The sequence below is a fragment of the Cyprinus carpio genome, chromosome B25 (assembly GCF_018340385.1).
Source record: "Cyprinus carpio isolate SPL01 chromosome B25, ASM1834038v1, whole genome shotgun sequence".
In the NCBI taxonomy this organism is placed as follows: Eukaryota; Metazoa; Chordata; class Actinopteri; order Cypriniformes; family Cyprinidae; genus Cyprinus; species Cyprinus carpio.
Window position 1 is genome coordinate 17275546 of NC_056621.1, and position 13032 is coordinate 17288577.

At 34.3% G+C, this 13032-nt stretch overlaps 1 protein-coding gene across 1 annotated transcript in view; it reads left to right on the forward strand.

Moving 5' to 3' along the window:
* Positions 1-13032, forward strand: part of lamb1a (laminin, beta 1a) — a 33553-nt gene that overhangs the window by 1815 nt on the left and 18706 nt on the right. The window contains 12 exon segments of the mRNA XM_042753729.1: positions 21-159; positions 2817-2890; positions 3850-4034; positions 4122-4189; positions 4288-4490; positions 6144-6264; positions 8201-8389; positions 9362-9538; positions 9649-9761; positions 10104-10183; positions 11639-12005; positions 12115-12242. Of these exon segments, the coding sequence (XP_042609663.1) occupies positions 21-159; positions 2817-2890; positions 3850-4034; positions 4122-4189; positions 4288-4490; positions 6144-6264; positions 8201-8389; positions 9362-9538; positions 9649-9761; positions 10104-10183; positions 11639-12005; positions 12115-12242 (1844 nt within the window).

A 13032-nucleotide genomic window follows, 5' to 3' on the forward strand; every position in this document is an offset into this window, starting at 1 on the left:
TTCCACCCCCTCCATCACAGGAAGAGAAGAAGTGCTTTGTGTGCGATTCCAGGGAGACCTACGATGAAAGCATGCACCAAGTAACCAGCCACAGAATCGAAAATGTCGTGACTACGTTTGCCCCGAACCGCCTCAAGACTTGGTGGCAGTCAGAAAATGGTGAGTTGTGTTGTGACTCCAAACCAAACAATTGCTCATCTTCCTTTCTTTTCAATACTATTCAGTACTATTTTAGGTGTTTGCTAAGTCAAAGGGTAGTTCTCACGGGAATGTAGGAAGGCTGTGAAACAAGATCTTATTAGAGGGAACTCTCTCTCATTAGTGTGTCCGTTAGTTCCCCTATAATCAGACCAATGGAGGGACTAACTACTTCAAAGCAGTTGTGTAATTGCTGACCAGTTAAGGTCATGACCAGTCTTTAAAGTGTGGAATATCTTGTCTTTTTCCCTTGGGAAAGAGTTTTCTACCTGCCAATTGAAGATTGTGTCATTTATCCCATGCTGGTTCAAGCCGATAAAAAAAAAATATATATATATGCTTATAATCTAATAATAAATGATACAAATATATAAAAAATTAATAAAAATAAACCAATAAAATGTAAATGTTATAATTTTTGTAGAAAAAAATAATGATTCACTGCTTAATATTTGAAAAAAGTCTACCAAAACAAAGTCATGTGACTCAACCAATACGTAGGGAAAAAAAACATAAAACAGAAGAATATAAGGACCTCACCAGAAGTCAGTATGTCTCTTAAAATATTAAATAGTTTAATATTTTCATCACAAGGTTAGTTCAGGTTGTAAAATTTTAATTGTGAACTTAAAGGCTTTTTAACTTTTTAAATATATTTTAAAACATCAAAATAATGAATAAGGCACAAATGGCAAATAAGATACTCCCAGACACTGATTAATGTACTCAATTGTTTAACTTGATGTTAAAAACACATTATATTATCCTACAACCACCCACTCGGTTGAGTTGCGAAACATCTTCAGCCAGCATGGAGAAGGTCCAGCTGCTGCAAGCTATTAGAATGTACAGTTCAACAAGCCATATGTTCCTCGATGACTCAAACTGACAGAGGAAATAGAAATCCAGAGATTTACTGGTTATTGCTGTGGAGGAGTGTGAAATGTAGTGGGACAGGAAACAAGGGGCCATGAATGCAACCAGAGAAGCCTGTGAATGTATGGTTTAGGAGAGTATGGGGTAGGAGGACAAAGAAGATACAGCAGCCAACTGGCCAAAAGCCTGGGAATATCAGGGGTGACCTCCTACTTAATTAAAGATATGACTCTATTTATTCTTAGTTTGGATGTTAGTTTATGGACCCCCAAAGTACTTTCCCACTAAAAAAGCAGATGTTTAGTGTAACTATAGAGCAGTAGAGGTCTGCAGTACTATTAGGGCAATTGTGCATTGCTTCTTAATGTACAAGATGCAGATGTGCCTTTTAAAATTTTGTAATTTGTACTGAAACTATGTTGCCAGATCCTTCCTTTACAGTTCCTTTACCTTAATGGAGAACAATTGTTAACACTTTACAATTAGTTAATGTTATAGTTCATCCAAAAAATAAAATTCTGTCATTAATTACTCACCCTCATGTCGTTCCAAACCCATAAGACATTCATTCATCTTCAGAACACAAATTAAGTTATTTTTGATGAAATCCGAAAGCTTTCTGACCCTCCATAGACAACAACGTGACTGACACTTTCAAATCAAACAATGGTACAAACTCAATAATAAAAATACACCATAATACATTTTGAATAGCAGAATAGCATATGTAATAGCAGAAAATAATATTTGTTCGCAAAGAAAACAAAAATAACAACTTTATTCAACAATTTCTTCTCTTTTGTCAGTCTTCATCGTGCGTTCACAACAGTATCATGATGTGTGAAAAACAACTGTTCATTGTTATTTCTTGTAAGCTCAGGACCATAAAATAATATTAACAAATGCAACCTTTGACTTTAACAATGTATTAATAAATGTTAAAATTAATTCTGACTAAGAGTAATAAACATTTAAGCATTATTTTCATTGTTTGTTCATGTTAACGTGCAGCTAACGAATTTTAACAAATGAAACCTTACTGTAAAGCATTACCAAAACATCAATCGAAAGATCTTTTTAATCTCAATTGTTTTTCTAGCCAGCAATTAGATTAAATAGAAAATAAATAAGAGACTTTCATTTCATTTAGAGACTTTAAAAGATTTGCTTTTAAACTAAAACACAACCCCCCCCCCCCAACCCCCCGAAAATAATAATTAATATATTATAACATATATTCAAGGTAGGGTTCATGACAAATAATGACAGAGAATAAAATCCTTTAAAAATGAGAATTGTCATTATTATCACCATTGTTTGTAATATATATAATATAATATATATTTTCTATATATTTTGTTGTTTTATGCATAGAATGAAAGTGAATGGGGTCCAGTTTTTAAGCTTTTATATTAAGTCATTTATATTAAGGTCTTTAAAGACCATGAGATAATGAAAATAAAGATTGCAAAACGGTGATGCCGTAGATGATGATTTTTAGTTCCCCAAAGAACTTTTCAGTCAACAGTTCTTAAAAGAACCCTTTTGTGTGTGAAGAACATTTTAAAAATTTAAAAATTTTTTGTATACTAGTGGAATGGAAAGGTTCTTGAAAAGTTCTTCATGAAAACACAGATGCCAGTAAAGAGCCTAAAGAACGTAATAAAGAACAGTTTGGGACTTAACAAATGGAACTGCATTAATAAATGTGGAGAAATACACTTTATCTCTCTCTTTCTCAGGCCTGGAGAACGTCACAATCCAGCTGAACCTGGAGGCAGAGTTCCACTTCACCCACCTCATCATGACCTTTAAAGTAAGTGCTGAGGGGACAGTCAGCTGGTGATGTGTGTTTTGGGGGGAAGGTGTCGCCACAGCCCCGGGCTGAGGTGAGATTTGCGGTGGTTAGGAGTGAATGTGGGAAGGGAAGGGGGGTTGATGTGGATTTTGCTGGCAGGAGGGGAAGTGCTGCTCAGTGTGTGGGAGCCGTGGGAGGTCTGGGATAAACCCAGCTGTGCAGCCGACTGAGAAGACTGGAATGCTTCAGCTGAAGATTACATTTCAGTATGATCTCTCTTCAGCAATGCAATTCAAAGAAATCAGAGAGCGCATATGACACGACTGGCATCAAGAGAACAATAGTGCTCATTTGATGCTGATTGCAAAGATTGTTAGGAAATTGTACAGGAACAAAACTTTCATCACTGTTTGTTTGTTATAATATAAAATTATATATATATATATATATATATATATATATATATATATTTTTTTTTTTTTTTTTTTTTTTTTTTTTTTTTTTTAATTCAATACCAAATACTATCCAAGCCAGTAATGGCAATATTGATACAAGTACTTAAATTACAGTGTCTAGCCATTTAACATTGTGCCTTATAAATATATTAAAAATTATGAAATTATGAAACTAGTGCTGTCGTTTCAATATATATATATATATATATATATATATATATCACTATCACTAGTTTCATAATTTCTCACAATCTGCTGTTTATTTGTTGTTGGATTTAACCAAAAAACCAAAAAGTATTAAAAAAATTATAAATATTATTAAGAAAAACTGCAACTTTCGATACTAAAATAACACTGGATGACATAATGCTGCCATATTGGCTGGTATGTTTTTCTGCATAATTTGTTAACTTTGAAATGTAATCCCATTTTAATCCCATCAATCCTGATGATGCAGGATTATCATCCATATTGGAAGTATCGATCTCAAGTGGACCGTGACCTCTTATGCTCCCTATCTAGACGTTCAGACCTGCTGCTATGGTGATCGAACGGTCGTCAGACTTCGGGAAGACTTGGCAAGTGTACCGTTACTTCGCCTATGACTGCGAGACCTCATTCCCCTTCGTCTCTCAAGGACCCATGACCAAAGTGGACGACGTTATCTGCGATTCCCGCTACTCCGACATTGAACCCTCAACTGAGGGCGAGGTGAGCTCTGGAAATGCACCGCACCTCTGGTGAATACTTGCTCATATACTGGATTTTCCATTTACTCTTGTTCCTCTGGCTTTTGAAGCCATCTTTAGGGTTTTGGATCCAGTCTTCAGGATTGATGATCCCTACAGCCCCAGAATTCAAAGTAAGGACACAAATGAAAACATTTTAACACATGCTTGTCATTAAGTGGCGTAATAGTGTGAGCCAAATTGCCAACTTCTTGCTTCCTTTCATTTATAGACATGTTAAAGATCACTAATCTGAGGGTGAAGTTCACAAAGCTGCACACTCTTGGGGACAATCTTCTGGACTCACGTATAGAGATCAAGGAGAAGTACTACTACTCAGTCTATGACATGGTGGTGAGAGGAAACTGTTTTTGCTATGGTCACGCGTCTGAATGCGCCCCCATCGATGGAGCTGGAGAGGTCGTGGAGGGCATGGTGAGTTTTATGCCATGCATAATGCAAGTTATTTATAACTTTATTAAATTTTTTTAACATTTAGATTTTATTATTTTTACATTATATTTTTTACAATTATTCTTTTGTGCAATTATATTATTTATTGTTATATTTTAAAGGTGCTGTCTGTAAGTGTTTGACTCTACTAAAGCATAAAAATACCATAATATAATATCAGAAATTTAAAAAACATGCTAAGTTAACATACATGTTTATCTGAAAAACAATGCTACACTCAACCATTCTCCTTCGAAAATGTGCGTTCCGGGCCGGAATGTCGGTCTCTGTTTTGGTTTATGAAACCCGCCCACTGCCAGTTTACCCAATTGTATTTCGGCACCCCGGGTTGCCAATTGGTGGAATACACAGCATATTTCATTTCATTCATCGTCAAGTGCACTCCTGTTTGTGTCGTCAATCTGGCAACCTGCATGTGCCTCAAGTCTGAGGAGGAAGGGCCGTGTGGAAAAACCCTCTCCAATATTTAGAATTTGGACTGCAATACATAGTTCAAGCACTTGCAGGTTGCCAGATTGATGACACAAACAGCACCTTTAATTATAGTTAATTTTAATTATATTTGACTCTTTTCCCCCCAATTTTTTCCCTCCAGTCACCCCCACAAACAGATTTAGCAATCACGTATAGGCTGAAATTATGAAATTTAAATGCAGCAATATACCAGAATGAATTGTAGATAAATACAGCAAATTTAATAGGAAGTCGTTTTTGATTTATGCCACATTTAAATGCAGCAGACGTTTTTGTGGCTTTTTAAACCTCTCCTTTGAAGAAAACATCTCACACACATTTGTCATAGAAGAAATCGTTTGAAGTCCCATCACAGTCTACTGCTAATTCAGTTTGGATCTGTTTCACATTAGTATGAAAGTATGAGGACCGCCTCGTGGTTTCATTATTGAATAGTTTACAGTCCAAATAATCATGTGGCAGAGAAAATGCACGCAGTGTCTGTTGTTTACAAACCTTTTTTGGTTTTGTTTCATTTATGCTTGAAGTTGTAGCATGTGTTTCTGTGGTTTTACATCAATGATTTGAAAAGTCAAAAAGGAAATACTCCAAAGGAACGAGGTTCCTGTTTAGTCTGCAGTCTTCTCTGTTTATAATCCGTCTGCAATGAGATGTGTCTCAGTCTTTTGCAGCTCTTACAAAAGTGATGAACAGATATTACATTCAGATCTCAATCTCACAATTTTTTTTATGTGCAAGAATTTCATTCAAAGGCACTGAAGTGACTCTAGATCTTCTCTAGGCACAGCACAGTTCTGAGAAAGCTCACATATAGACTGCATCTAGATCTGTGTCAGTGCCAGGACTGGGGCTTGTTTAATGTAGACCAGATGCATCCAGTATAAACATTTCCTGTTGCCATCTGGTTTAGGGCCGGATTTGTAGACTGTTCTGAGCAACTCCATCTTTTTTCTAAGTTTCTGTTGTATGAAGAAACTTTTCCCTTTTAGGGTCTGAGTAGGAAATTAGCTCAAATTCATTTTGAGGACTTAATTGTTTATAATTTGTGGTGCCTTTAAATATCCTGTTTCACACACAGTCTCAATTTGATTACATTTATTTTTGTTCTTGGTTATCATTGTTATGTCTGTTTTGCTGTAGGTCCATGGCCATTGTATGTGTAATCATAACACCATGGGGCTGAACTGTGAGCGCTGTCAGGACTTTTACCATGACCTGCCCTGGAGACCTGCGGAGGGACGCAACACCAACGCCTGTAAAAGTATGATCTTCTGCAATGTTCAGTTATGGGTCAATGAAATCATGCTAATTTTTTTGTCAAAGTTAATTCTGTACAACAAGACATTTTATAACCAGAATTAACTTTGTCTTTGACCAAAAATGAGCATGAAAATGCACTATTACATTTTACTTGATGGTTACATCACATGGCTTTGAGTCATTAAATATATATATTTTAAATTATACATAATGTTTTTAAAAACCATATGAAAGCAGTAGATTTTTAAAAGATTTACTTTGCAAATCAGGTGTTACAAGTTTTGTAACATTCTTTTTGATGCACTTTTGATTCTGCTTTATAGTTTTTAAAGATTGGTATTATAGTATTGTATCAATGTTATTGCATGGGTTTCTAAACAATGTTGACAATCTATTTTTTAGTACAATTGTTACTGCCCTTTTTGTAACAGTACAAACATGTTTTATAACTGTTGTAGCTTCTTTAAAGAACATAGTTTTTAAACGTCGTAATTCTTTGTTATGCAGTCGCTACCGCGTTATAGTTTTTAAACGTCGTAATTCTTTGTTATGCAGTCGCTACTGCGTTATAGTTTTTAAACGTCGTAATTCTTTGTTATGCAGTCGCTACTGCGTTATAGTTTTTAAACGTCGTAATTCTTTGTTATGCAGTCGCTACTGCGTTATAGTTTTTAAACGTCGTAATTCTTTGTTATGCAGTCGCTACTGCGTTATAGTTTTTAAACGTCTTAATTCTTTGTTATGCAGTCGCTACTGCGTTATAGTTTTTAAACGTCGTAATTCTTTGTTATGCAGTCGCTACTGCGTTATAGTTTTTAAACGTCGTAATTCTTTGTAATGCAGTCGTTACTGCGTTATAGTTTTTAAACGTCGTAATTCTTTGTTATGCAGTCGCTACTGCGTTATAGTTTTTAAACGTCGTAATTCTTTGTTATGCAGTCGCTACTGCGTTATAGTTTTTAAACGTCGTAATTCTTTGTTATGCAGTCGCTACTGCGTTATAGTTTTTAAACGTCGTAATTCTTTGTTATGCAGTCGCTACTGCGTTATAGTTTTTAAACGTCGTAATTCTTTGTTATGCAGTCGCTACTGCGTTATAGTTTTTAAACGTCGTAATTCTTTGTTATGCAGTCGCTACTGCGTTATAGTTTTTAAACGTCGTAATTCTTTGTAATGCAGTCGTTACTGCGTTATAGTTTTTAAACGTCGTAATTCTTTGTTATGCAGTCGCTACTGCGTTATAGTTTTTAAACGTCGTAATTCTTTGTTATGCAGTCGCTACTGCGTTATAGTTTTTAAACGTCGTAATTCTTTGTTATGCAGTCGCTACTGCGTTATAGTTTTTAAACGTCGTAATTCTTTGTAATGCAGTCGTTACTGCGTTTATAGTTTTTTAAACGTCGTAATTCTTTGTTATGCAGTCGCTACTGCGTTATAGTTTTTAAACGTCGTAATTCTTTGTTATGCAGTCGCTACTGCGTTATAGTTTTTAAACGTCATAGTTCTTTGTTATGCAGTCGCTATTGCGTTATAGTTTTTAAACGTCATAGTTCTTTGTTATGCAGTCGCTACTGCGTTATAGTTTTTAAACGTTATGCAATCCTTACTGCGTTATAGTTTTTAAACGTCATAATTCTTTGTTATGCAATCCTTACTGCGTTATAGTTTGTAAACATCATAATTATTTATGTAATTGTTAATACGTTATAGTTTTTAAACGTCATAATTCTTTGTTATGCAGTAGTTACTGCGTTATAGTTTTTAAACAACGTAGTTCTTTGTTGTAAAACTTACACCACAACACATTTTATATATCTCAAAATTTCTCGCTCTTTTTAAAACACAATATATTTTTAAACAACATTATTATAATTGTTTCTTTGTTACAGTTGTTATTTAATCATCTGGCATCTGACATTTCTTTGCTTCTTTCACAGAGTGTAACTGCAATCATCACTCTGATTCCTGTCATTTCGACATGGCTGTGTATCAGGCGTCAGGTAACGTGAGCGGCGGTGTGTGCGATGACTGCAAACACAACACCATGGGTCACAAGTGTGAGCAGTGCAAGCCCTTCTTCTACCAGCATCCGGAGAAAGACCTCCGCGACCCCAACATCTGCGAGTGTACGTGTCCCCTCTCATTTCCTCTGAGCTTTTCTCCCCCTTCAGACAGCCGCTGCGCCTCTACCTGTCTGGTCTAGTTTGTGATGAGAGTCTGGTCCAGCTGTTGCTTTGTTCATCTCTGCTCGTGCAGAAACACCTGGGCTTTGAAGTAGTCTGTTACCACAAGGCGAAGCGCCGCTCTTCCTCAAACCACATGTCTAGGGTTTCACATTCCTCTTTTGTTGTGGTGACTGAGGTTTTTCAGTTTTAACTTTTTGACCACAAAGCAGAAATGTGGTCTCTGAGTTTTACATCAAACTATGATAATGGCTTGCAATGCAATACAATTCGTTAATATTAATCCAATTATTAACATGGGGTAACAATAAAAATACCATTTATTTATTTGAATAATGTACATTTGTATGTGTATTTTTAGCACTTCAAGTTGTATAAGTTAGTATTCATTAATAACTTATAAACAAACATGAATTAACAAAAAATATACTTATTAACTAATTATTTTGTAGATATTAAAACTTTTAAGTATTAAGTATTAAGTATAAATTAGCATTAATTCTGAACAAACATATATCAATGTTAATCTCTCTCTCTCTCTCTCTCTCTCTATATATATATATATATATGAATGTTAATATTTTAATATATTAACATCAGTGTACAATGTAGATGAATAAATTCTGTAAAAATGTGTTCATTGTTTGTGCATTAACTAATGTTAACAAACTAAATTTTATTGTTATGTGTCCAGTGTTTGTCATGTGAAAAATGCTAAACAATGGAAGTATGTTTTGTGAACTTTGTACTAGATAGTTTAACAAAATTAGTTGCGATAAAAAAGTTGACACAAAGCATCTTTACTGCTGCATTGATGTGGTATAAGAATTATCATGGCTCCGTTTGTTAGTTTTCCCAGCTGTCCACAGTTCCTCCTTTTGTCTTTAAGTCCACTGTCCGGTTTATCTTTTCCAGCCTGTAACTGTGATCCGGTCGGCTCTCTCAACGGTGGAGTGTGTGATCCGCTGACAGACGTGTCCCTCGGACTGATCGCGGGTCAGTGTCGCTGTAAGCCTAATGTGGAGGGTGAGCGCTGTGACCAGTGCAAACAGGGCCATTACGGGCTCAGCGACGACCCTCTGGGATGCCAGCGTAAGTCCATGCCTTACACAATGTAGCCAACCCAAATCATTCATCAATTTATGAGAAAATGGTTTTGAAAGATCTCAACTAAAAGTTGCTTTTGTTTTGTTGTTACCCAGCATGCACGTGCAATGCTTTGGGGACGGTTCCAGGTGGAAGTCCATGTGATACAGACTCAGGAAACTGCTACTGTAAACGTCTGGTTACCGGAAGGAACTGTGACCAGTGTCTGGTGCGTGTTCTGTTTACTTCATGAGTTCATTCATATTTCTTTGTGCATTGTGCTTTTATAATACTGTGACACTTTTGTAAATTATTGTAAATCATACAACAATTTTATTAAATGTGCATTTATATATATATATATATATATATATATATATATATATATATATATATATATATATATATATTCTTTACATTTTAACAAATATATTTATTTATTTCTCCAGATTTCTTGCATTCAGTTATTCCAAAATGTTATAATTTGCCTTTAAGAAGTACTGCTTACATTTTGCTTCTTGTGAGGTCTGTGGTAAACACTGTGGTGTAATAGTCTCTGTCTCTCTCATAGCCTCAGCACTGGGGGCTCAGTAATGACATGGATGGCTGCAGACCATGTGACTGTGATCATGGTGGTGCAATCAACAACAAGTGAGTAAAACTACTCTGTTCTGGCTGAAGTTCCTGAATTTCTCATTCAAATACATTTTATCACTATTATTATTGCTACTATTTTTAGTATTTTATAATAATTTACTATTATTATTAGTTCGGGTTTTAGTAATTTTTTATATGATTTTGTCATTTGTATTAGTTTTTCTTTTTTTGTGATTAATATTTTTGAATAGCTTTTATTTATTTTTATTTCAGTTTTAGTTTTAATAATTTTAGCACTTAAATTTTAACTCATTTATTTCAATTAGATGCCAAGGCAACATTTTTCATCATATATTACCTAGTAAAAACGTCCTATGCCATAATACTTCAAATGCATTAACAAATTTACTGACATATTGCTTAAGACTTATCAAATTATTAGTGCTGTCATACAATTAATCGCCATTAATCGCATCCTAAATAAAAGTTTTTGTTTACATAATATCTGTGTGTATACTGTGTATATTTATTATGTTTATATAAATAAAAACACATGCATGTATATATTTAAGAAAAATCTGTTATGTTTATATATTAAATATATTTATATAAAATATAAGAATATGAATATATAAATGTATAAACGTAAATATTTTCAAAATATATATACTGTATGTATGTGTATTTATATATACATAATAAATATACACGGTACACATACACAGTAAACAAAAACCTTCATTTTGGATGTGATTAATTACGATAATCATTTGACAGCACTAAACATTTTATTTAAACGTTATTTCTTTATTGCACAATGCACATTTCTTAATTTTACGTTTAAAATGTTGTTTGATATCACTATTAATAAGGATTGTACGATCTCTGTATAATATCGGTCTTTAAATGCAAGATAGTTAAAGTGTACCTAAAGTAAACTTGCAATAGTATACCAAAAGTACAATTGCAGGGTATTTTGCAGCACATAAATATGAAAAATATGTTTGTAGTATACTTAGCACAATATAAATGTAATTCAAATACATTTTAGTGTATATATATATATATATATATATATATATATATATATATATATATATATATATATATATATATTACTTTTCTTTGTGATCAGAAGTAGATTTTTGGCAACAAAATGGATTAAAAAACTTAAATTTTCTTCAGAATTTGTAAAAATCTACTTGCTGCACCTACTGGCCTCTTTTCTTAGTAAGTTGAATCAGTGTGTGTTGAGAAACTACTGGCAGGAAGCCTGAAAAAACAGTGAAAATAATGTTTCTTAGTCTGTATCATCCAATAAGAAAACTGTATTTACATGAGTTACAAAGGCAGGCTTTAACTGCAGTCCAGCAAACAGATGGGTGCCATTTCTCACCGGTTTTGAGTCTTGACTGTTTGTGACAGCATTAAATATGTCCTCCAGAGCTATTTTCCTCCAGATCTTTAGGAAGGACCATCTAAATTTCCTGACGTTATGTATTTTCCCAGTTGCTCTCCAGAAACGGGTCAGTGTCAGTGTCGTGAGCACATGTTTGGCAGACGCTGCGACCAGGTGGAGTCTGGTTTTTACTTCATCGCTCTGGACCACTACACTTATGAAGCTGAGGATGCCAAGTTTGGACCTGTAAGTGTCCTCATATTGCCATCTGTAGAAGTCTTTGAGTAATTGTGTACTGACGTGCACGTGCACTCTTATGGTGTGACAGTAGTCCCGAGACCCCAGCCTCAGGACAGATCCCCTACTTGGACTGGCATTGGTTTCGTGAACGTTCCTGAAGGTGCCTATCTTGAGTTCAGCATCGACAACATCCCCTACTCTATGGAGTATGACATTATCATCCGATATGAACCTCAGGTGACTTCCTCTACAGTATAATAGTAGCATTGACATGTTTGATCAGCCTTGAGTTAAAGGGTAAGCAGGTACATCATTGCATCATCTGTCACTCTTTCATGGCGTGTAGCTGCCAGAGCAGTGGGAGGAAGTGTTGATGACTGTCATCAGGCCTCGCGTCATTACCGCCGACAGCCGCTGTGCAAACACAATGCCCGACGATGACAACCAGGTGGTGTCTCTGCATCCCGGATCCAGGTATGAGAGAAGAAAGACGGACCACCTGATGCACATTACCTTTCATCCAATAATAACTAGGCAGTATTTTAAGTCATCATGCTGTAGATGTAGTCCCTACACAAAGACTAAAAGAAACTAAAATGATTAAAAACAATTGAAATAAAGCTGAAATAAAATAAAACTTAAATATTAGATGAAAAACTAAACAAACATTTGAAAGGTCTACTAAGAAATGTTGAAGCACTAAAAGAACTAACTCTAAACCTTAACTAAAGTAAAAACTGAATACAAATAAATGCGTAAAAACAATAAAAGTACATAATTGAATTACTAAAAATGTAACTAAAATCAAAAATTTATAAAAACTAAAATAGTATATAAATAATGTTTTTTATCACTTATTTTTTTACAGTCATTATTTATATACTACTGTAGAATTTTTTTAATATTTAGAATTATCTTTTACTTTTATATATTCAGTTTTCATTTTAATTTAGGTTTTGGTAATTTTGTAGTTCTTTTGTCGTTTTTAATAGTTTTTTTTATATATATATTTCTTCCTAGCGTTCAATTCAGTTTTAGTAATCCAGATTAAACGTATTTATTTCAGTTAGTTTCCAAAGCAACATTTCTAGTTTATATTTCAACCTTTTCATCAAATATTTATAGAAAAAAAAGGCATAAAAAAAGGCAAAAGTACATAGCAAACTTACAAAAAATTGACCTCGGATTAAAAAGCTAATTCAAAATATGAATAAAAGCTACAATAGTATGTAAATAATACTAAAACATCACTGAAGGCTATTCT